At 47.0% G+C, this 25989-nt stretch overlaps 1 protein-coding gene across 25 annotated transcripts in view; it reads right to left on the bottom strand.

The window, feature by feature from the left end:
* LOC132378921 (sorbin and SH3 domain-containing protein 1-like) overlaps positions 1-25989 on the bottom strand; it is a 242548-nt gene that overhangs the window by 75555 nt on the left and 141004 nt on the right. For 18 of the 25 annotated variants that reach the window (XR_009507222.1, XR_009507223.1, XM_059946245.1 and 15 more), the window contains exons 2-10: positions 24814-24866; positions 18040-18108; positions 11776-11904; positions 9310-9548; positions 8061-8741; positions 4745-4889; positions 2612-2644; positions 1440-1600; positions 1278-1341 (exon numbers count right to left, since the gene is read on the bottom strand). Coding sequence is in view for 23 of the 25 variants with exons in the window: in XM_059946255.1 (XP_059802238.1) it covers positions 1278-1341; positions 1440-1600; positions 2612-2644; positions 4745-4889; positions 8061-8741; positions 9310-9548; positions 11776-11904; positions 18040-18108; positions 24814-24866 (1574 nt within the window). In the remaining 2 variants the exon portion in view is untranslated. Of the gene's footprint in view, positions 1-1277; positions 1342-1439; positions 1601-2611; positions 2645-4744; positions 4890-6420; positions 6757-8060; positions 8742-9309; positions 9549-11775; positions 11905-18039; positions 18109-24813; positions 24867-25989 lie in introns of all 25 variants that reach the window. The other 7 variants (XM_059946247.1, XM_059946260.1, XM_059946256.1 and 4 more) reach the window with 7 other exon arrangements.

The raw sequence follows: 25989 nt of genomic DNA, 5'->3' as shown, positions 1-25989 counted from the left end.
TTATCCCTACTGTATCAGCACTATGAGATGTGCATTCCAGTGATAGATCTTCAGACAGCCCTCCCATGCACACTAAACCAGCTAAACCACATTGTATACAACAGCAACCTGGTCCACCATGGGGATGAAGGACTCGGCAGCACCACACACTGACTCTCACAGCTGCTGATACCTTCTCCTTTGTGTTGGCGCTCGGGGATCTCGGGGAAGCTGTAGGTAAGGCGATATGGGTTTTCTTCAGGCGTGTCTGAGCGGAAAGGAAGGGTAGTGAGAGATGAGAAGTGAAGACTCTAAAGGAAAAAGAGACAAGCTGCAAGAAAGAGTTCGCACAGAATGGTTGCAGAGATCACCCACTTGGAAAAGGGAGAGTCACAAAGACTTGAAACGAGCATGAACAGGATGCTGCCAAACAGAGGTGACACACATAACACCACCCCACTATGCCATGACACAATTGAAAGGTGGATGGTACAAGGCTGTGGCAAGAGTGCCACAGTGGATGGGAAGCACTGTTCCGCCAGGGGGGAGGGTGGTGCAACCTGCTGGTCTCATGCCCTCATTCCATGCTTCCTGCCCTTTCAGCCTCTTAAAACTCTTGCAAACCCGTCACATCTGTGCGTCAAACAGTTTCTGCTTCTACAGGAGCGTGAGCAAAATAAGCAGGATTTCGACTTGGAGCCTTTCGTTACATTCCCATAGATTGTAACTCCTCTGCCAAGAACATGCACCAGCCCGTGGTTCCTCTTGCACTGGGCAATGGTTACTTCTGCAAAATCCACAGCAGAAATCCCAGCGGCTACTCAGCGTTTAAAGTGACTCATTGCTTGACTTTGCACTTACTGGCCAGCAGCTCTGTTGTCACTGATGCATGGCAGTCACTTCCTCCAGCAACTAGACAACTACCCCATCCACCTCAGCCCTCCCCACAACTGCATCAAAAGCTCAACATTTTTACCTCGCTCCGCAACTGGCTTCCCTAAACTGTCCAATGTGTTTATTAATAACTTGCTGCTAGTAAACAATCCCTGCTGTTGGATTTCCCAACAACAAGAAACCTCATCAAAGCCATTTACAATTTAAGGAGCGCTTTTACACCAGCTGCAGTCCTTTGCAGAGGAAGCAGCCTTGGCTTGTGCCTGAAGAATGGAGCAGCAAGAGCAAAGGTCACCATTTCCTAAACATAACTCTAGTTAATCACTCCGACACAATGGGGGAAGGTAATCTCTGCACAAACTGGATTCACGGGTTGAAAGGCCACCCTCCCAGGATCAATTTACCTTTGCTGACTTTGTGGATCTGCTTGAACATCGTCTTGTACCAGTCTTTCGGCCTCTCCACATTCTGCAGGTCAAAGAGTACAGAAACGTTGGAAAGAGCATCAAGTGAAGCTCACGTCGGCACCGAGAAAGGAGATGGGAACCAGGCTCACACGTCCTCACCTTGATACCGAGATCCTCCGGTGCAATGAAGGAAGAGTGGGGGATCCGCGGAGACTTCTGGCGCTTGCTGTCCATTGCCCCTCCTGTTTTGACAGTAGTATGGGCTCCTTCTGCAGTTGAGGCGGCTGTGTTCTGATCAATTAATCTATCTGGCACAGAGTCTGGTAAGAAAATAAAGAGCACAAATATGTGCAGTAACAAAAATATTCCAAATTTGCAGCAATGTTTAAATCATTAGGTTGCACAACGCCTAATATGGAAGCAAGTGGAATCATTATTTACCTCTGGGGTTAACCACAGTTTGAATGTAAGCGAATATAGCAGGCAGCGTACGCTGATGTATTTTACTCTCAAGTGACCAAAGCAATTTGGCATCGAGTGACACTCAAGAGTACTTTTCTTTCTGCAGCCATTGAAGACATGTCAAATGCTGCCAATGTGCTGGGTACGGATGTCATCAAGTAGATGATTTTGTGACAGGGAACAAACCCTTTCCGATGGTTCCCTGACACCTCCTCTGCAGGGGCTGCAGGGGTCAGCCAGTGGTGTAGTGGCATCAGCCCTGGACATCAAAGTGGAAGGTCCTGAGTTCAAATCCAGCCAGGTCCCATCCTGGGCAGCAGCAGTATCTGCGCAGAAGAAAGGCCTGGCAATCTACTTCCGCGTCGTGCCACGAAAACCCTACGGACAACTGCACTATCCGTTCGGTCGCCATGAGTTTACAATGACTCAATGGCACTCAAAAACAACATCTGTGTAGAGATGTTTTGATAAATTAGATTCTATTTTATACTATCAGGGCTTGTGTACTATCACTGTCCAATGGCAGCATGGGTTATATTGACTCAAAGTTCACAAAGTTCAAGGGCACTACAGCAAGTTATGAAGCTACATTCAATGAACTGACAAAATTTTAATGTTGACGAACTGCCAATCAACATCTGATTGGATCCATACATGGCTTGGGGCGGAACGTCTAAGGACAGTGGCAGTACCAGTGTCAAATGAACACCTTGAGGAGGAGTTAAGAGTAACTCATCGTGCTATACCCACTTGGTGGACAGGTTTGCCTGCTCCCTCCCAAGCTGCATAATTTGCCCCTATGGACTGTTGATAGAACAGGAGATTTTGGAAAGAAGGAATGAGGGGTTACCCTGTCAACTACCCCTTACCTGACTGGCTGTTCAGTCGCTTCTGTTGTTCTGCTGAAAGAAAGAAAACATGTTATGGATACACATCCCACTCAGAAACAGGGTTTATTCTGCTCACTTTTCCCACTTTGGTTGGGTGTGATGATTCCAAAGACCATCTTACAAGGCTGATTTCTGACACACTCCACATGGCCTCCAGGGGCAATGAATATTAACAATCTGGCCCACTTCAAGCACATTAGCAGCACCACCAGGTTATCTGTCCCCAACAGCTACCAAGACATCATCCGCTCTCTTTAACCAGACTGAACTGGGAAGCCAAGTCTCCTTGCCCATTAACACACCTTTTCAAAAATGGCCAAAGTAAGTGCAGCACAACCAGGAAGAGCCCCATTTTAAGCGGAGAGTGATGGAAGAGCCAATAGGGCAGGAATTATTTTCGTTACTTTCCCAGACATCAATCTACTTCACCATCTGGGGGAGCTATTGACACCCAGTTGCAGACAAACTAACAGATGTCCAGGCTTCACACTTGATTGAACAAAGCCTCCAAGATATTAAAAGCGCCCCTTCACCCATCCCATGAGCTTAAGGGAATGTTGAACAAAATCAAGAAGCCGGAGAGTTAGTCAAAGTTACGCAAAACTGCAGAATCAAGATTCAGACATCTGACCCAGGCAGATACTCCAGTACTGCATTGTTCGTTCAATGATGGAATTTCAAACCTCCTTTGGGTGTTCACAAAGAAACCTCCTCCTCCTCTTGTCGCTTTACCTTGTTCTACCTCAGTGCACTGTGCAATAATCTGACCTGCATGAACAGTATGTAAGAAAAGCTTTTCACTGTATCTCAGTACATGAAACAATTCTAAACCAACACCGATTCAAAAAAAAGACTAATTACCCTCACTCTGGGTTGTTGATCCATGGGAGGGGCACCTAACAATGCTCAGTCCAATGCCATCCCCATGTTCTTTGCAAAGTGAAAGAAGCTTCTGCTGACTTGTGGTCAAGCCTTGGGCATTTGACAAGGAAAGTCAGACCTGACCTTCCTGTCATAGGCAATGGACATTCTATCACTGGCACACGGCACAGCACATCAATATGGTGTCCTAAAGATGGAAATCTGTTAGATGCTGCATTTTATCCCCTTGATCTGTAGCATTACTACACCCACTGATATCCCAACTCATCACTGGTTCTCAGTCCCTATCCAACCCTCTCTAGTTCTCCAATGCTCGTGAAACTGAGTTGGGGCATTTTACCATGTTAAAGTTACTTTAGAAATCTATGGTGCTGGGTGGTTATTTTCCCAGGACTCTGTGTGTTCTTGGTAGGGGAAGGAAGGGACTTCATAAACAAACGAATCCCAAGCTGATCTATGGCCCAAGCCTTTTCTTATTTTTCTTAGTAGACTGGAGGACTGTAGCTGTAACAAGTCACCAGCAGCTGATGAATGGCCTTGACGATTGTTTAAAGAAAGGTTGCTGTATTTGTCACACATACATTGAAAAATACAGTGAAACATGTCATTTGCGTCAAATCAAACCAGCGAGGATTGTGATGGGTAGCCCACAAGTGTTGCGTCATTTCCAGTGCCAACAATGCACTCACTACTCACTAGCCCCAACCATACATCCTTGGAGTGCAGGAGGAAACTGGAGCAGCCAGAGGAAACCCACACGATCAGAGGGAGAACATACAAACTTATTACATATTCATAGAGGCTGCCTGACTTGCTGACTTCCTCCAGCATTTTGTGTATGTTGCCCAAAATTTCCAGCATCTGCAGAATCTCTTGTGTTTGAGGTTTCCTGGGAGAGATCTACCACACACAGTAACTCCAAATGGCCACAGGACTGGGAATGAATATTGTGTCACCAATTACAGTTGAATATGCATCAAAATTATCATCTACCCTACATGAGCTCACACCCCAATGAAAACACTCTAGCACTGTCAATGATTGATGACATAGGCAGCCTATTCTGGTTGCTTGCACTTTGAACTTTCCATCACCTGACCTCTCACCCCAATGACAACAGCTCAGTTCTGGTTGTTGACAATGCCTTGCTTACTCCTCGCTAATAAAGAAGCATACACACTCTACACTCTACTTCATGATTGAATCATTTCTGACCATTAGTCTCCTTACCTCGATTGTGCTGCAGCAGGACAATGGTTGGATTCACAGATGTGGTGGATGGGTACGCCGAGAACCGGCTGGATGAGGAGAGGACTGGGTGCACTCCAGCACCTTCGATGGACGACACTCCTTCACTTACTCTAGGCTGTGCATCCTTATGGACAAGAGAACACTGAGTGAGAAATGCTCAACGTGCAAGGTTAGAGAACGGCTCCTCCAAGTCCAAAGTTAGCTTACTGATTCCACAATGTTGCCTAATATTGCAAACATCGAGCAATAACTGCTTTCTTCCACCCCATTCCTCGGCCGAAAGCTGCGTCGGGGAAGCACAGACAGGGTGGGAGCCATTCCCAGTGCATGCAGTCCACCTTCCCCAGCAAGACAAGTTCACTTACATAACACCAGAAGTGTGGCGATACTTATGGGCTGCCCTTTGTCCCAACTAGCCTCAATTAGTTGTTAACCCCTCTTGCCCTGAAAAATCCCCAAGCACTAATCCTGTTGTAAGTTACAAATGGAAGCATTCTGCTCCACCCTATCGGTTCATCACTCTCTAGACAACACACTCATCCCTGTCCATTAAGTGAATTTGAAAAAATGCCCTAAGCATTCCTCAGGTACCTGGCTCTCTAGCTTCGTACACTAGTTACTCTTCAACATCTGCTGATGCTTTGAACCCCCCCCCCCCCCCCCACCAATTCAATCTCTCCTTGAGAAGAACAATCCTAGCGCCTCTTACCTGAGCTTTCCTTGGCCTTTAGAGTTAGGTCTCAAGTACAGAAGGCATTGCAGGAAACCTCTAGCTAACTGACCACATGACCAGAGGGGCTGGACTCATCCAGAAGGAGGAGACCAATCTGCTTCTTGTTTATTTATCCACATGGTGATGGATAGCCAGTCAGGAAGCAGCATCCCAGGCCAAGACTCGCTGCCCTGGCACACAGAGGTAATCCCACAGGCAAATTCAGCAGCTCCCATTTCTCCAGCACCTAGGTCACCATTTTACCTCTAACTAAAACACCCTAAAGGATAACAAACACAAGCTTCCAAAATCCATAAACAGTTCCTTCGCTTCTGAGCTTTGGCACCGGTGATTGCTCAGCTGTATAGGAGAGAGCTTTCACCCATTGCTGGATCCAATGTACCATTCCTACCACTTTCAGGCATGTTATTCAATCCTGCCAAGCACATATTAATAAAACAGGCAAGGCATGCACATTCCAGTTGTACACAGTGCGCCAGTATCTAACACTGGGCTTTTAAAATGAGCTCCAGCTACCAGAGGCGAAGACCACAAGCAGTCGATCGCATACACATCATTGCAATTATCACATGCAGTGTCCATGCAAGGCAGCGTGATGGCACAGCAGCTCCAGAGACACCTGGCAAAGGTCAGCGCTGCCCGCCTAAGGCGAGGCAGCGGCACCGAGCAGCTTGCGAAAGGAGGAGATGGTGGATCAGGACTGGTTAATGAAGCACATTAAAGCCCTGCTGATGGAAACCTGTCACAGGCGGCAACGCCCAGCACGCTAACGGCGCCCAGCCGGAACGGGGTAAGCAGCGCAAAGGGGGAGGTTCCACCAGCGCAGCCGCCGCACATGGCCATCGGTTACACGGGTGGAAGGCAAAGCAGGAGCCGGCACAGCTGGGAGGGGCAGGAAGCAACTTCAGAAGTTGGGCCTTACTGTAGGCGGGGGCAGTTCACCAAGCTCGGAGTCCGCGGCACTGTGCAGGTTGGCAGCAGGCAGTGGCAGCGAGGGCACTGGTGGATTAATGGGGGAGGTGGAGGTGGAGGAGCACGGAGACTGGGAGACCCCTTTCTGCAGGTGAGGGGGGATGAAGTCGTCGAGTGTCGGCAGGGTCAGCTGTGCAATGACGGGACGAGATGATGAGGCTCGCTCGGCCGATACCAGGGGTGGCAGAGGCGTGCCGGGGTTCTCCTCTCGCTCGCAAGCTGCGTCAGCAGGGGCTCTGCTGGGCCAAGAGATCACTTCACACTGGGCTAAGGCAGCAGAGAGGTCCTGCAGGGAGAGAGCTTGCATTACTAAGTGAGGCTGCATCAGTCAGCCAGCACATCCAGGCAACACAGTTCTCATTAATCTACTCAGGTGGTGGGAAAAGGCCACAGTGAGAGCAACAGCATCCTATCCAAACCTGGCTGAACCCTCCACCTCTGTCTGTGTGCTCAAGTACTCCAAGCTTCTAACTATGACAAGCAACCAAGCACAGGGTTTAAACGATAAAGTTGCAGATGATGCTTGAGTCCGCAGTCTATCCCCTCTCACTCTAGAACAGAGGGTTTCCCCCACAACCCTCCACTCTGGGGCAATGAGTTTCCCCTACAACCCTCCACCTCCCACTCTGGGGCAATGAGTTTCCTCTCACAACCCTCCACCTCCTTCTCTGGGACAATGAGTTACTGACACTCTTGGGCAGAGAGTCCCTACAACTTCGCCCCTCCCACTTCAGGTCAGAAGGGTTCCCCACAGTCCATTCCGTCCTACTGTAGGGTGGGGGGGGGGTTCCCCACAATCACCTCCAACAACTCTACGTTGGAGTGTTTCCGACAGCCCAATCCTCTTACGCTAGTATAGACAGCGGCGCACGACCCATCTCCTCTCACCAGGGTACCCACACCCCATCCACTTTGGGATGACAAGTCATGACCAGGCTTTCTCCAAAGCTTTGCCCCGTGTCCAGTACTGACATTCATTTAGCGGGTAAGCACACACGCCCCTCCTGATGCATTACACTTGATATTTCACTGTGATTGCGACTGCCACAAAACCTGCTCATATTCTTCCCCGCCAAACAAACAGAGAAAAAACATCTATCGGGGCCACAGAACTCTGGCAGGGCATCCTGAAATATCTTCCACTTTCTAATCTGCACAGTGCCACCCTGATTAACACAGGCAGTAAGCAGGATCTCAGCACAGACTGGAGGTGTCCTTGCATCTTATCCTCCATAATAATAGCATTTGGTTCCGGTTTTATCGCCCAATTTCAGCAGAGCCTCAGGTGCAGCACCGACAATAATCCCCCACACTGCTGTGCAATGGCTTGTGTTCGTTACTCGGTGAGTGGTGTTACCAAGTCCAGGCAGTCACCCTCCAATGCCATTCTAAACCAAAGGCCCGGTGAGCAGTAATGAGGAAAGCCGCATACCTCCGTGAAAAGACAGGGCATGCACCAGTGGGAAACCTTGACGTTTAGGGAGTGGGTTGGGGAACAGTGAGAGGTGCCTTCTGGGAGTGGGCAGACTTCATTGGCGCCATGTGGAAAACGAGAAAACAGCACACACAGAGAGAAAGTTCAATAGCTACCCCACTGCCTTGGTCTGCCCATCGAGGGGGACTCCCTCGAGTGGTGGAAAGAAGCTCAGCTGGTTTCAGAGCAATCACTGTCGTCCTCTCCCGATCCAGCGCTGAATTTCTGCCGAGCGGCTCTGGAGGTGGGTTTACCTGTGGGAGGTCGGGCTGCGCAGTGCTGTGCCCAGCCCTGGGCGGGGAGTCCTGGAGCAGGGGCCTGTGGAGAAGGGGCAGAGGAGAGCTGGCCGTGCTGCTTACGAGCAATGGGACTGTCAGGGCTGAAGCTTCCATGTCCTGGGAGAACTGACAGGGAGAACCACTGGACATAGGGGGAACCGCTCGCCTGGTCAGTGCAATGTACAGATTGCTGACCTTTCTCTCTGGGGTGGGCCTGGTGGCCGGGACACCAAGCCAGCCAGCGGGCTCTGGGTTGGCACCTGGTGGAGGTGCCCAGCACGGTACTGGGGCTTTGTCACAGGGAACAGTCTGGACAGAGAGAGGCGGTTCACCACCTAAGCTGGAGTACAGGGAAGTGCCGGGATGCATGGACACAGGCTCCTCATTACAGGTGCTGGGCTCGGGTCTGATGTGAACATAATCCAGAATCGGGACCGGAGTAAAGTACGACAGCTTAACCTTGTTGGAGGGGCGCCAGGCGAAGCTCTCTTCCCGAGGGGGTAGGGGGACAGGAGGCGGCTGTTCATCAGGTTTTCAAAAAAAAATGCAAATAACACAAAAGAAAATACAAGTTAAAGTAAGCAGGAAAAAAATTAAATCAGAGGAAAATAACTTCTTGATTAACAGTTGCTGAATTACAAACAAAATGAGAGTGTCCAAACAGGCTCCTCCTTGCACTTATGGAGACTTAATTCTCATGTTTATTTCAAATCCCTCCATGATTTTGTTCCATAATCTCTACCAATCCTTTAAACCTTTGCACCTTAGACATCTGCTTCCCTGATTTTATCCTTCTGTTATTGTTCCTCATGTCTTCACTGTGAATTCCCAACTTTTGGAATATTCCCCTGAATCTTTCTATTTCTTTTTTGAACCTCAGAAGTTTTCATTTAACACTAACAAACTTTTGACACACAGCATCGCATATGGCTTGGTGTCAGCGATCCGTGTAATAATATTTCTGTGAAGCACTGTGTTATCTGATACATCTAATTCATACATGTTCTGATCTCCTTGTTAAATACCAATCAATTCCAAATAATTGCTGCTCTAAGATTAACAGATCTGAGAGCATAAATCTATGTACCTGAGGCTGTGTCTTGTGGTCGCTTGGCAGATTCGGTCGCACACTGCGAAATCCTTTGGCTGCCAGTGACGAGGGGACAGCTTCTCCATTAGGTTCGCCAGTTGAAGGTGGCATCCAACCATCTGTACCAGTCAACGGCACAAGGCATTCAAAGTCAGTGCCAAGAACTCTTAACAAAGGATTAGAATAGAGAAAAGTCTGCTCTCTCCTACCTGTCTCTGAACTGGACAACTCAGCGCCTGCATTTTAATAGACAACAAGAGAAAAGAAAAACACAAGAGGGAGAGTTACTCACACGGTGACCAGCCTGGTGGCAGAACCAAACGCAGCCAGACATTTCACATTCATGACAAAATCTTTTCCGTGGGTGCTGGCTCGAACTGAGCCGTTTGTTACCATAGAAACTCATTCTAAACTCGATGCCCTTGCAATCTCTGACCCCTGCTTCCACAATATAGTATTGATCCACAGAAAAGAAGGCAACCATTGTTCCAAGTCTCTACTATTCACTTATGCAGACAAAAACCAAAAGTCAAAATAATTTGCATCGTCCACTGATGTCTCACGGCAGAGCAAGATGGGAACTGTCACAAATAGTGAAATATGAACAAAAAAATTAGCGTTGTGGAGGCAGAGAGTGAACAAAGTAACCCTTCAGAATATTCTGGGGAGAATTGACCAGAGTGAGAGGAAGTTAGAAAAAATCCTGGAAAATTAAAACTTTTTTCTTAAAAATGATCACAACAAAACCACAATACCCAATCAACTTCAAACAAATCCATTAGATAAATAAAGATCAGCCGGTTAAAGGTGAGGGAGAGTGAGTGTGGGAGAGAGTGGGAAAGTGTGGGAGAGGGTGGGAGAGAGTGGGAGAGGGTGGGAGAGAGTGGGAGAGAGTGGGAGAGAGTGAGAGAGTGGGAAAGTGTGGGAGAGGGTGGGAGAGAGTGGGAGAGAGTGGGAGAGAGTGAGAGAGAGTGGGAAAGTGTGGGAAAGTGTGGGAAAGTGTGGGAGAGAGTGGGGGAGTGCGGGAGAGAAAGAGTGGGAGAGTGTGGGAGAGAGAGTGGGGGTAGGTGGGGGAGAGTGGGACTGTGACTGTAGGGATAGAGTGGGATTGGGAAAGGAATTATTTTCGTCGAGTGTCTGAATCAGGATTGAGAGTGCAGAGAGATAACTAGTATAAAGGGGAGGGGAGACACAGGTGAAGGATGGACAGAAGGAGACAGGTAGAGATGGAGAGGAGTGGAGTTGGGAGATCGAAGCAGGCTGGTGATTGATGTGAACAGACAAAGAAAACAAAAAAAAAAAAGAGGAAAGGGCAGATGGAACCAGGTAGAAAAGGGGAGGGTGAAGATGGAGACAGGTGCTGGAGGGTGATGAACTCAAGCACAAAGGCTGCCAGTGCTGGAATCTGTACAGAAAATGACAATGGGAACCATTACAGGAGAGATGAACGGCAGATGGAACCAGGTGGGGGAGGCAATACGCTGGGTAAAGCATGTGGGCAGTATGTGGGTAGAACCAGGGAGAGGGAGGCAGTACGGTCAGGTCAGTTTTCTGCTCTTGGTTCCAGCATCAGCTGTCTGTTGTCTCTGAATTCCATTGTATACACCCATGCAAGTAGCTAAAAAATCCAGTCCGTGTGGAACTGTGGCAGTTAGGTAGAGAGTTTGGCTTGAGATAACTTTGAAGAAAGTTCAGTCCATACAAAAGATCTTTGTTCTGTCCAGGGACAGCTATGGCCTGTATGGGATCCAGACCCAACAATATGGTCACACTTTCAAGGTCCTCTCCTACGGCCTGGCATGGGCACTTTCTATTTTGTGTGTGCTCATTACAACAATGACAGACATCACACAGGCAATGGGTAAGAAAAATCAGGGAGCGGGGAAGAAGGAGAGAGGGAAGGGATGAAGGTGTTTGAGGAAAATTCAAATCTTGAGAGTTTACAGCTCTTGGGGGGGGGGAGAGGAGGGGGGGGGGGAAGAACTCAAAAGGAAATGTGTCAACAGAAAAGGCTTTTCCAACCAGTGCCAGGAGCAGTGCAGTGTTACCTGGTGGACAGGTGAGTGAGAGCTGTAAGCAGGTATTGGTGTTGTTGTACTCTAAACAAACTGCAGTGAGACAAGGTGATATGATCCTGACCCAGATGGAGCAAAAGGCTCCCAAATTCTTAAGAGCTGCTCGTTTAAGGGAAAGTTCCACCAAGACTACGATCCACTTGCAATGAAAAATGGGTTCAAATCACCTCCAACTCCTGCTGTTAATCATTTTCTAATGACTCTTGGATTAGGTCAGAAGTCAAGAGCGCTTTCCAGTGAGTTAGTGGGGCACCCCAGAATCACCATCTAATCGAACACATCTGATGTCCTGAACTGGCATGGTTAAAACCCACAAACTACCCGAGCAGTGCATTGGGCAAATGAGCCACAGAGGTTCTGCAGGCAAACAACAGAGGTAGCTCCTTACTGTCTTTGCTGGGCAGTGGCTGGGGATCCAGGTTTAGTGACGCATCAGTCTCCAGAGGTTCCATGTAGCCTACCGTAGTCCGCATGGTTACCGATCCTTTCCCCACGCTGACTTTCGCCGGGTCAGCTTCTGGAAGGAGAGAAGTGGTATTACACTGGTCCCGCCTCATGGCAACGACAGGCCAGGAAAGCAGAGGTTTTTCCACACCACCCACGTCTAAGGGAGCAAGAGGATGGGCGAGGAGCCACTGCCCGTGCTGGAAGTTGGCACTGTAGGTAGTGGAGCTGGCATAATCTGTACATGGCTAAAGACTAACACTGCAGGCTTTGATAGGTAAATTAGTCAGGAAATAAAACGAGGGTATGTCATTGCAATGGGTGTTTGTTAGCCCGCAATGGCTGCTTCGAGTTCCCACTCTGAGTTGCTTCCTCAGTGTCACAACTTGGAAGCCCTCTTCTCCAGGTGCTGACCCTTCAAACTCATGACCTGCAGGTTGGTTCTCTTCCCAGAGCACCACATCCTTCATTACATTTGCCAAGTCCTCTCCCTTTTCGCTGCTATTTATTAATGAGATCCATGTGATTACAAGTACTGTGCAGCTTGAACATCAGGTATGGTGGTATGACATTCATGTATCTCATCAGATTAATAATCCAGGGGAGAAGAGATTAATACTACCAAGCCAATTTGTAGATTTGAATTCAATTTAAACATTTGGACACGTTTTAAAATAAGAGACCACAAAGTTATTGGATTTTATTAAAAACTAAACCCTCAGATAAGGAAATTCACATTCCATTGCCCAATCTGATCTACACAGGACATGTTCCCCTTGCTAATATGGTCACTGCTAGCTAACCCCTAGAGAGGCCCAGCAGATGGTGGCAATGAAGGGTGAGTAATAAACAATAGCCTCACCCTTCATACCCTTCAGCTGAACATAACCCCAAATTCTTCATGGGAAAGGCTAGCACAAAGCAAAAACTGAAGAATTTCCTCCCTCAATCTCCCTTAAAAGGTTAACATTCTGCTAAAGGATCCAAGACCTGAAGGACTAACTAACACTGTTTCCATCTCCCCAGCTGCTGCCCAACTGCTGATGATTTCCATAATTATCTCTGTTCAATGCTCGAAATACACTTTTTAAGAGTTCACATGGTTTGATATCAAATTTTGCTTAAAGGTTTCCAGTGAATACTGGGACATCTCATCCACAGATGGAAGACTCATTCTGATCAAAGACAGAGTTTCCAATCATACTGTACGTTACACTACACCCAAATCCTAGCATTCTTGACAGAAGGCCAATGAGCGAACTTTGAGCCCACAATTCTATAAAATTTTGGTTATGCCACATCTGGAGTATCAAATTCATTTCTGGTCACCCCATTACACAAAGGATGTGGAAGCATTGAAGAAGATGCAGGAGAGGTTTAACAGGATGCTACCTGGAAAAGAGGGCACGTACTATAAGGAGAGGTTGGACAAACTTGGGTTGTTTTCTCTGGAGCGGAGGAGGCCAAGAGTAGGCCTGATAGAGGTTTATAAGATTATCAGAGGCATAAATAGAGTCAATAGCCAGTATCTTTCTCCCCAAAGTTGAAATGTCCAAAACTAGTGGACATGCGTTTAAGTTAAGAGGGAAAGAGCTCAAAGCAGATGTGTGTGGGACAAGATTTTATTTTGCATTTTTTAAAATTAAAATATAAATGTAAAACACACACACACACACACACACACACACACACACACCACTCTCCCCCCCCCCCCCCCACACCCATGGGTGCCAGGTATGTGCTGTCAAATACAATCAAGGATTTAAGAGGCTCTTAGGTAGCCACAAGAATGTGGAAAATGGTGGTATATGGCCATTGTGTAGGCAGAAGGAACTTGGCGTTATTATCTTCATTAGACTGCCACATCATGGGCTGAACAGTGTCTTCCTGTGTTCTGCCATCTATGCTCTTAACCCCCTCAGTATAATGGAAGCAGTCTGATAACAAGTCTAAGGAGAGTTTTACACTCTGCCAACAGCAGAGAATAGAGTAAAAATTAAATCCATGAAGCAATGATAAGACTCTAAAGGGGTTTTTATCTTGCTTTGAAGGCTCTGCAGTTACTAGAAGAGTCGAGGGTATAAAGGGAACAGATATTTGGAGTGTAAGCACAGTCATCCCCTGCTCCCTGCACCAGTACATTTCCCATTGACCTGTCCTCATCAGGCAGTCAAGGAACCAAGATACTTCCTAGTAATTCACTGGGGTCTACACCAATAGTAGACCATATTCTTCCTTTGTCCAAGGTAATAACTAAGCTTATAAAGATCTGGTGAGAACAGCAAAGCATAATTATAGAGAATGAGCAGGCAGCAACTCATCAAATATAATGCTAACAGTACAAACTTCAGATGTTGGGAACCTGTGATGTTAGTCAGTGATTGTCTGGCAGCCATGAAAACACCAACAGCTGCACAACTTTACACAATTTGCATTCTTATTAGTGGATGAGTCCATTGTTCAACCGAGTGGATTCAGAGATTTTCAAGCCTCTTGGGCCCTCCTCGACTGTACTATCCCAGTTTCCCCACACACCCCACCCTCCTGCAACTCCTCTCTCACAGATCCACAGACAAGAGGGTCAAGGGAAGGAGAAACGCTCTCAGTCCACATGCGTGTAAATCGGGAACACAACCCACCTCGCTCCTCAGCCCAGCCAGCGGCAAGGTCAGTGCTCAAAGGCCAGCTCACGCCCTTTTGCCAAAAGAGCTTAATTACCCGTAGGTCGCTACAGCTCGGCTGAGCAATGGATAGTTACCTAGCCAACTCAGGGTTCCAGAAATTCCACCTAGTTGACTGAATAACTTTGAACTGATCAGTTGTGCACACACACCAGAATACCAATGCTCTTTCGCCCAATCCGTTTGCTCGACCAGGTCAAAGGTCTGACAGCTGAGATTTCATGCCCTGGTGTAATATGTGACCCGGAGCTGTCGAAAACCCAAGAGCCTGGAAAGCAGATGGCTTAGAGATGAGATGTTAAGGCATTCTGTGAGAACGATGAGAATGTAAAAGCAGCTGGGGAGAAGGGTGAGAAAGAGGAGCAGCCAGTGGGGTTGGGGGTGGGGGGTGAGAGGTTAACCCCGAGCAAGAGCATGGTGCAACCTTCCACCGGATGTACCTGTCGCCAGCAGAGTGTCGGGATAAGCGTTCAGCCTTGGTGTGGGGTGAACTCTGATGGTGGAGACAGCCAGCCCAGGAAGTGAGCTCTCCACTGCTGCGGAGAGAGGAAATAAAACACACCGCTTGTCCTCAAAAAGGCCGCAGCCTGACGTCACGGAGCCGCCATTGGTTAGTGAGAAACCGCGCATGGCACAACAGGACCAGGCAGAACACTGCAGACACGATGGAAGGACTCGCAAAGAGCAGCAGGATGACTCGAGAACAACAGAAAATCTGCAGATGCTGGAAATCCGAGCAACACACACACACACACACACACACACAATGCTGGAGGAACTCAGCAGGCCAGGCAGCATCTATGGAAAAGAGTAGTCGATGTTTCGGGCAGAATGCCTTCCTGATGAAGGGTCTCGGTCCAAAAAGTCAACTATACTCGTTTCCATCGATGCTGCCTGGCCTGATGAGATCCTCCAGCATTTTGTCTGTGTTGCTAAGAGAATCGAGGTACATTTCAACTGGCTAATGGGAAGCAGAGGAGACACACTCAGGGCTACGGCACAGACATCTGCTGCAGCAGTCCTGAAGAGCACGTCCAGACAGGTTGGGCACAACTGGCATCCCACACAAGATATCTATCTTGGGTACAGCTGCAGAGTCACAGTTACAAAACAGGGAATCTGACCCTTCAGCGCATTGACTTATGCTCACCGTTACACGAACCCACGCCATGGCCATTTCATTCTCCCCATATTTCTGTCACCTCTCCCCCGGTTACAGCACTCACCTACGCACTCAGGGTAATTTATAGCAGCCAATTAACCTACCGAACTGCACATCTTTGGGAAGTGGGTGGAAACTCACGTGGTCACAGGGAGAACATGCAAACTTCACACAGACAGTGCCACAGGTTGGGATCAAGTTCAAGTTTGTCATTGAACCATATACAGGAACACCAGCCAAACAAAACAGCGCTCCTCTAGGGCCAGGGTGCAATACACAGTACTAACTGTTACAAACAATACACAAAGCACGTAATTATGATAGCAGAAAAACATACATTTACAAAACTTAATAACATTTTAGCTCTAATCCTTGAGTGTCCTGGCCTGTAGACTGGTGCATGGATATTGCCCTGCAGCCATGTTTCTGCAAGGTGAATCCACAGCAGGTCTTTGTTTACACGACTACAGCCACAGACTAATACAATTCAGCTTGTCTTACCGGGAGTGAACACTGGAGGGCAGCATCGACACGAGTGCCAGCCTCAACCCAGTACAAACTCTAGCGTCACACAGCCAGCTCTAGCAACCACAACAACAGGCAACCCCGAACCACAACTGAGGCAATACAACTCCCCTGCTGCCAGTCTTGAACCAGTGAATCATACTGGCAGTATTCTACATTACCAACATCCAACAGCACAAGAAAACTGTCCAAGGTAAACATTTCCACCATGGGTTGGATCGCACACTGCCTGAGTCACTGAAGCAGACTACAGTGCACGATAAATTCAGCTCGATCGCTATCCAGCAACTCGTGGTGGGGTAGACCTGCCGTACATAATGCTCTTAATATCCAGCAGTGTCTTGCGATTGTAAAAGAGATTGTAAAAGTTTCACCAGATTGATTCCTGGGATGGCAGGACTTTCATGTGAAGAAAGACTGGATCGACTAGGCTTATACTCACTGGAATTTAGAAAATTGAAGGGGGGATCTTATTGAAATGTATAAAATTCTAAAGGGATTGGACAGGCTAGATGCAGGAAGATTGTTTCCGTTGTTGGGGGAGCTAGAATGAGGGGTCACAGTTTAAGGATAAAGGGGAAGCCTTTTAGGACTGAGATGAGGAAAAACTTTTCACACAGAGAGTGGTGAATCTGTGGAATTCTCTGCCACAGGAAACAGTTGAGGCCGGTTCATTGGCTATATTTAAGAGTAAGTTAGATATGGCCCTTGTGGCTAAAGGGATCAGGGGGTATGGAGAGAAAGCAAGAACAGGGTTCTGAGTTGGATGATCAGCCATGATCATACTGAATGACGATGCAGGCTTGAAGGGCCGAATGGCCTACTCCTGCACCTATTTTCTATCTTTCTCTGTTTCTAAAGGATGACCAATTGCACCTTTGTTTGGACCCAGAGAGGCCGCTGTGTTCAAGCGTGCCACCATCTTGTCGCAGAGCTGTGAAGTGCGGCTCTACTAACTGCACCATAACGTTCAGACAGGGGTCAAATATAATGCAACTGATGAGCCCACTAGCTCTCTTTCCACCTGCTTGACCACCCCATCTCCACCACTAAAGACTCTGGTGACTGATCCCCAAACCTGACGCATCGCCCCGTGGCCGGCTGTCAACCCAAGTCAGCGTGACCTATTTGCCCTTAGAGCCTCAGTGAGTTCAGGAGTTTGGGGACTGGAGTGACCCAGCAAGGCAATAAGATAATAGATTCCTTGTGGGACAAGTGTGTTCAAGGCCCAGGCCAATGGAAAACTGGGATCTCCCAAGGTCATCTGCTCCATCACACCCCCACCCAAGAACATTGCTCCGGGCCAATTCCCAACATTTGGAAACCTGTGGTTGGGAATCAAGTCTCTGTACATTTCTAAAGGTAGAGGGAGGTGGATACCTAACAAGCAAGTAGAGTGAAAGTGGAAAATGGAAAATTCTGAATAGCAGGGAAGCATGAGGGCCCAAGTGGCCTATTCCTGGTCTTAATTGCACATTTCTACACAGCTCTCTCTGGCGACTGAGCACTCATCAAAGGTCATACATCACAGAATCAGGCCCTTCGGCCCAACTCATCCATGCTGGCTCGATCCGTGAGTCCCACTTCCCTGCATTTAGCCCAGATCCCTCTAAATCTGGGAAGTTATTTTGCCTAAAATTTTAGAACGGGGTCTCTCCTCCTGCAACACCCCTCTACTCCTCTTGACCCTCTAACTCCCCAGTACACACACTGGCCAGAATTCCAAAAAGACTGGCAATCTTGGCCCTGAAGACATTGGTTCTGACAGAGGGGACATGCCTTAGGAGGGGTGAGGGTGGTGGTGAGAGGGGAAGAAATGAGGAGGAAGAATGACCAGTACCTGGTTCGAGCTGCTGCCGGTTTGCGGGAAGCCCGTTCATGATCGTCTCGGAGATGGTGATCTCATGTTCTGTAAGGAGGAAACAGCTGCAGTGAGATGGGGAAGGGTGCATGTGACTTCACTCAGTTCCAGGAGCAAAAGACTGCTGGGGATCGAGTGAATTCTGGAAACAGCCAAGTGTTCCACTGCAGATCGACACTGTCAAACACAGGGCTCCTTCCCATCATCTCCTCTTCAGTACCATCTCTGTTGGTATGGCACAGGCCCTTCAAAATCCCCAGCTCCATACCAACCATCAGTACCAATCCCATTTCCCCACCACGCAGTCCACACCCTTGTCTGCCTCAGTGATTCAAGAACTCATCTGGAAGCTTCTTAAATGCTGCAAGAGTCTCTGCCTCCACTAACCCCTCAGGCAGTGGAGTTCCAACCACCTACTGAGTAGAAAAAAAATCTTTCTTAAATCTCCCCCCCCCCAAACCTGTTAATCTCCACCTTATATCTAAGCCCCCTATCTATCATGGGGAGTGTATCTTACTATTTCTCTTAAATACACTCAGCTGCTACTTTATTAGGTACCTCCTGTACCTAATTAAGTGGCCACTGAGTGCATGTTCGAGGTCTTCTGCTGCTGTAACCCATCCACTTCAAAGGTTCGATGTGTTGTGCATTCAGGGATGCTCCTCTGCACAGTATTGTTGTAATGCGTGGAGATTTGAGTTGCTGTCACCTTCCAGTCAGATCGAACCAGACTGACCATTCGTCCTCTCTGATTAACTAGGCAAGTCTGCCACTCACCAGGTGGTTTTTGTTTGTCTCTGTAAACTTTAGAGACTTTTGTGCATGAAAATCCTAGGAGATCAACAGTTTCTGAGATACTCAAACCACCCACCTGGCACTAACAATCATTCCACGGCCAAAGTCACTTCGATCACATTTCATCCTCATTACGATGTTTGGTCTGAACAACAACTAAAGCTCTTGGCCATGTCTGTGTGCTTTTATGTATTAAAAAATGCTGCTAGTTTTGTTTTGCATTAACAAGCGTATGTACAGGTGTACCTAATAAAGTTGGTACACTTTATTTTACATACCTCCATCAGGTCCTATACTCATCATCCTGCACTCTATGAAAAACCCAGCAGCTCCAGTCTCCACTTATGACTAAGTCTTTTCAAACCAAGCAATATCCTGCTGAATCCCCTCCACACTCTCTCCAGCACAGACACATTCTACCTTTAGAGTGCTGATCAGAACTGCACAGGGTATTTCATGTACAGCCTGAGCAGCGTTTCATTATAGATTATTCAAGAATTTTTTGATTATATTTTCTATGCCCCACTTTATAAAGTAAACACCAATTTGCCTTCTTCACCACCTTATCCAACTGGGATATTGGAAATTGGATATCAAAGTCCCTCAATATTCCATACAGTCCTGCAGTTCATGAGGAATGGCCTGCCCAGAATTGATTTTTCAAAATCTATTACCCTGCATTTATCAGTATTAAATTCTGCTTTTGCTCTACCCAATTTACTAACAGAACAAAGAATTAACCAATTCTCAGGTTAATGCAAAAGTTCCCCCGTCACTAAGGCAGTTTTTCTGCATGTTTGGTTCCAGACAGCCTGTGCTTCCAGTGCAGCCCACTTCATTCCAGGGGCACCCAAGACTCTGCAAGCGCTGGAAATCTTGAGCAACACATGCAAAATGCTAGAGGAACTCAGCAGGTTAGGCAGCATTTACAAAGGAAAATAAACAGTCAATGTTTTCTGATGAAAGGTATTGGTCTGAAATGTCAGCTGCTAATTTCCTTCCGCAGATGCTGCCAGACCTGCTGAGTTCCTCCAACATTTTGTCTGTGTTACCCACTGGCCATCTGGCACAGGTAGGGCTGCTGAGCCGGGTTAGAAAACATGGCCAGTGTGTGAAATACGAGTTTTGTACACTATTTCAATTGGTCTAGTAACACATTTGGCAAAAGCAACAGGGAGATGAGAGAAGCAAAGCTATTAAACATCAAACTGCTGAGAGCTGGAACGCATTCCCTGAGGGCGATGATAGCAAATCCAACAATAACTTTCTAAAGGAAATTGGAGATTAAGCTTTCAGCAATTAACACAAGGCCACAACAAAAGGGCAGTACAATGGGAGTAACTGGATAGTGCTTCCAAAGAGCCAGCACAAACACAGAAGGCTGAATGGCCTCCTTCTTCGCTGCTTTGCAAATGACTGCAAATGGCAGAAGAGGATGCAATACAACAGGAAACAAAATAATCATCACCATTCAGTCAAGAATATACTAAACAAAGCGAACAAAGTTCCCTTCATTCCTACTAAGGCAACTTCATAGTGGCATCTTACCCCATCAGTCTATCCTCATATGTAACACGAGTACTGGCAGCTATTCAACTGCAGGTAGCTTCTTCTGTACAAGTCTTCCACTCTATTTTTGCTCTTATTTCTTACGTTAATCTCCCCATTAATTCACAGAGATGTAGACATTCATGAGGTCAAACACCTTCACAAATGTGAAATGTCAGAAATATACAGGCAAGTCAGCAGATTTCTTGCCTTCAATGTTCCACTGACTGTGCTTATTGTTTAAGAGAGAGATGGGAGTATTGTTTTGTCTTTCTCTGAACTGAAGGAGAACAAGGAAGAATGTACAGAACTGGATCTGGACAAAGATTTTTTTTTAGCAAACGTCTTCACTTTCTTTTTTGTTTTGTTTCTGTCTTGGTACTGGAGAATAATTCAAGGACCACACTGTCCAGCCTCAATGGGTTTGAATCATGAACCGACAGTATGCTTCTGATGAAGCTCACGGATAGAAGTTCTGAGTGTTTAATGTATTCAGTGAAGATTAACAGCTCTCCCTTTCCATTGATTCTTGTCATCAGATCAGCCTCACCGCTGAATCCAGGGTAACACACACAAAAAGCAAGTCAGACAACATCTAGAGGAAAATGAACAGTCAACATTTTGGGCTAACACCTTTCATCAGAGCCAGTCCTGATTAAGGACCTCAGCCTGAAATGTCGACTGTTCATTTCTCTCCATGATGTTGCCTGATGTGCTGAGTTTCTCCAGCACTTCATTTGCGTTGCTCCAGGTTTCTGGCATCTAGTCTCTCCTATATCTACATCATCCAGGGTGATCCTTCTTAAACCTCCCAGGCCCAGTGTTTGGAATGACACGGCAAGATCATTTGGGTGCTTGCCTTACGTAGGTAGTACTGATCTGATCAAGAAGATGAATGGCTCTTTCCATCTAGATTCCCCAATCACTGGTCTAATTCTTACACTGAGCCACCACATCCTTGAACCTTCAAAAAGGGTTAATAACCAAAGATTTTTATTCAACATGGGCAAAAGGATGTTTCCTCTTGTGAGATAAGTTTAAACCTGGATCCACCAAATGAAAATGAAGACAGGGATGAGGCACAAATTTTTCCCTCGGAGATCAGGAGTTGGAAGTCTCTTCCTCAAAGGACAGTGGAAGGGTGGAGACTCCTGGGGTTGAATAGCCTACCCCACAAATGTATCCATATGTGAGGACAGAGCCCAATAAGCTGCCTAAGAGAGAAAGGAATACTTGAAAGAGACAAATGAGTTGAGTTAAGAGGATACTCACATGGAACACTGACAGCACAGACCAGTTGGGCTGAATGGCCTGTTTCTGCAGGTAAGATTCAATGGAAGCATATCATGGTCTGACTCTAAAGGAGGACGTATTCAGTAACAACTGCCAGCTTATGCCAGGTTTGAACTCTGCACCAGACCAAAGCCTGTCACAAATCTCCAACGCTTACAGGGTGAGAGAGGAAGATGCCAAACACCCAACTCTGCCACTGGGGAACCTCTGGCCACAGAGCAGTGTGAGGAATGGCATCGGAGGTGATGCCAAGAACGGGAATGGTTTTTACACATGACACCAGAGGCGGCAGTGGTTTCACAGACAATGACAGATGACACTGAGGAAGACAGCGGTGTTACAAAGAAGTAAAGATGATACTGGGCAAAGAGTTGGTTCCACAGATGGGGAGAGATGAGGCCAGGAATGGATTTAAACATCAGGATGAGAATCTTAAATCAGCATGGAGGGCCCTGAGTTTGATGTAGGTCAGGAGGCAGCAAACATTGGGCTCAGCTGATGTGCACTAACAGCAGAGACATGCTTGTTGAAGTTCAGAGGATGAAGGACTGAGGAGATCCAGGAAGCTAGAGTCAGTCAGTGGTGGGTTCCGACCTTCGCTCCCAATGTGCAGGTTCAGGAATGTATTCCCACAGTGTTAACATCCTCGCTCTCTGGACACCACTTGCATCAGCCAAGGCAGAACTCTGGGAGCTGGACAGCAGTGTGTGACCAGTCAAGGAATGTCATCGCACACACGACAGCCAGATGGGCCTTTTCAGATGTAACACTGGCTCAGGTTCAAGCAGCTGCCTCCCCCCTGCCCAGCCCTTGAGCAAACAGCTTCATATAAATCTCCTGCCACGATCTGTTCCAAGTGGCAGGATGAGGAAACACAACGTGGCTCGATACGCTGCAGCAGGTCACTTAAGGGTGGAAGATGGCAAATGGACAGCGATTTAAATCTGCCTGAACTAAGTGTGACCTTTTCTTACAGCAGGCACTCATAAGCCCTCTTATTGGGCTACCACAGGCAACCTACCCTCCAGTATCTACTGCCTACCGCTGAACAGATAGCTGCTATCCTCAATACCAGTTTCGGTAACTCGCCATCGGGGAGCGAGACCGGGCTATGGTAGAAACAGTTTGGAATTCATTCTGAAGTCTGAGAAGTGGATCGTAGTGATGCCACGGTGCAGCAAGGAGGAAAAGGGATACAAATCTAATCAATAAAATGCCATCCCTCCCGACAAAGAATTTATAGTTTAATGCAACGGAGGCAGCATCACGTCATATCTCATCAAGGAGACAATTAAAAGTATTTTAAGAACTGGTAGCCTCTGATGGAGTCCTGTGCTGGGTGGGTGAGGGTACGGGTGATTTGTGGGAAACACTAAGAATATGAAGAGAGAAAAGTAAGCTTCAAGGCTCTGTCATCAGACCACAACACACTGCTGGTTGCCAAAGGACAGCGGACTTGGGCTAGACAACCAGCAACATTTACTATCTCAGTGAAACCTCCTGAATGTTGAAAGCCCTCGACAGAGAGGATGTGGGGAGATGTTTCTTAAGGTGGGGGAATCTGAGACCAGAGGACACAGCCTCAAAATGAAGAGATGCCCAGTTTGGAGAGAGATGAGGAGGGATTTCTGTAGCCAGAGAGAGCTGAATCTGTGGAATTCATTGCCAGCAACAGCGGCGGAGGCCAAGTCATTGGGCTTTCCATTTTACCGTGATACTGAGTCACGTCAACTGCAGAAATTCTCTGATGGCTCAGCAATAGTTGGGTGTATAAAGGGAGGACCGGAAGATCAACACAGGCCCCTGGTGGAGGACTTTGTCAAATGGTGCGAGCTGAATCATCTGCGGCTCAACATCAGTCAGGCAAAGGAGATGGTGATGGACTTCCGGAAAACTCAGCCTGCACTGACCCCTGTTACTACTGATGGTGAGGAGGTGAATGTGGTGAGGGATGCACCTGGCTGACAGACTTGAGTGCAGCACCAGCGCACATGTTGTGTTGAAGAAGGGCCAGAGTCTCCTGAGGAGACCGAGGTCCTTTGGAGTATGCAGGCAGATCCTTCATGTTCTACTAATCTGCTGTCACTAGTACAATCTTCTACGCAGTGATATACTGGGGCAATGGCATCAACACAGGTCATGCCAAAAGGCTCAGAAAACTGATTAGAAAGGCTGGCTCTGTTACAGGAGTCAAACTGGACACACTGGAGGCTGTGGTAGAACAAAGGACCCCACAGAAAACCCTGACGGTTCTGGACAATGTTTCTCACCCTCTGCATGCCACCTTGGCTGCACAGGGGAGCACTTTTAGTAATAGATTAAGACTAATGCATTGCTCCAAAGAGCAATACCAGGTCATTCTTACCCTCGGCCATTAGGCTCTACTAAGAGTCAACCTATAGCCAGGGAAGTAATGACCCCTTTTGTATTGGTGGGGTCGTGACTGTCACGTGACAGTACTGCCCACTACCTGGTCGAAAGGCACGCCACCTGCCAATCAAGGTTTGACCCCTCCTCGCCCATCAATGCACACCTCACCATTGGGCCCCTTTAATGGGAGGTAACCTATTGTCCGGTTGTAATGGAATTCACTATTACTAAGCGATTGTTGTTGTTGTATAATACTCTCCACTGTTCTTTATACATCACTACAGTATGGAACCCAGTGCAGTCTCAAGTTAAATACAGAAACCGAAAGCACAAGCTACTAGGTTCAAGGATGGCTTCTACTCAGTCTTATAACACTGTCGAACAGTCTCCTAGTATAATGAGATGGATTCTGGACCTCCCCATCTAACTTGTCTTGGCCTTGTAGCCTGTTGCCTGCCTTCACTGCACTTTCTCTAGAACCGTAACCGCACTGTGTTTTCCCTTGTGCTACCTCAGTGCACTGATCTGATGAAATGATCTGTGTGGATAGCACACAAATCAAAGTTTATCTCTGTACCTCAGAACATGCGACAATCATAAACCAGTTTACCAATGAATTAAGATGGTCTGGAGTTTGACTGTGCGGCCCTCCTAAATTCAATATCCTGTGGCACTTGCGAAGCCTTTCATAATCACATCAAAAGGATGAGGGCAATTATCTAGATTAATTCTGAGCTGTTCTCATACCTGAACTCATGGCGATAGTTGAGTTTGTCTTCTGAACTTCAAGACTCTCGTCCCTGTAATACAAAGAAAGTAATGACGATCAAAACCAATCTGCTTGCAATCTTTGCAGAGACATTTGAAGCCACAGAGACTGGCAGGAGCACCACCCCCCAACCCCACTCCCGTGTGGCTTAATAATGATGGGACTCATCGGTACATTCAAATGCAAGTCTCTTAACCCTTTCACAGCCTGTGCACAAAATCATGGAGTCAGAAATATTGAACACAAGAGGTTCTGCAGATGCCGTAAATCCACAGCAACAAATCCAAAATGCTGGAGGAGCTCAGCAGCATTTTAACCTGTTGAGTTCCTCCAGCATTTTGTGTTTCTTAGTCAGATATGTTGTTAGGTACAGCTCTAATACTGGGAGATGTTGCAGCTGTTCTGTAAGCAGAGCTTCAGTAAACCCAACAAAGGACTGGTTCATCTGATTTAACACAAGAGGCAAAATACTGCAGAAATTCCCATTCTCCAAGAAGATATTCCTTGCCCAATCTAAGTACCCCTCTCTCATTCACTCAACTAAGATGCTGGAGGTTAGGTGGTAATTTGAACCAAGTTACTTCTTATTTCTAACAGAGCATACACAGGATAAAGCAAGAGTTTCTGCTCTGTATGTCTATTAACATACTTTGTACATTGAGGCAATTCCCTTTCAGAGACAGACTGTCACTAGAATTATTACTCCCAAATAATATTACAATGTTAGCCAAACAGCTAGACATGAGGTACAATTCTTAGAGGCTTGCACCCCTTTCTAAATACGCCACAAGTTTTACTTACAGATACACAGACACTCACACACTCACAAGATTTGTATTTTATCCTTCTACTTCCTCAGTACATTGTCCCGACACACTAAGGCATAATGGATAATGGAAATTTAAGATACAGAATAAAAATCCACTCTAATCTGAAAAAAAATAAACCTACAATACAGAACAATAACATGTTTTGTTCTTTTTCGCCCAGGGTTTATTACAGAAAATTGCCACACAGACAGATTTCTAGGAACACAACTCCTCTGTAATTAACTGCATTTAAAGGTTTACTAGTTACTGTGATTCCAACCTAAAGATCTTTGATTTGAAGACAGCAGACATCGTTAGAGTCAAGGTAATACCACAAGAGCACAA

This window comes from Hypanus sabinus, chromosome 21 (genome assembly GCF_030144855.1).
Source record: "Hypanus sabinus isolate sHypSab1 chromosome 21, sHypSab1.hap1, whole genome shotgun sequence".
In the NCBI taxonomy this organism is placed as follows: domain Eukaryota; kingdom Metazoa; phylum Chordata; class Chondrichthyes; order Myliobatiformes; family Dasyatidae; genus Hypanus; species Hypanus sabinus.
The sequence above is the reverse complement of the archived record's forward strand: the minus strand, read 5'-3'. Positions and strand labels throughout refer to the sequence as shown.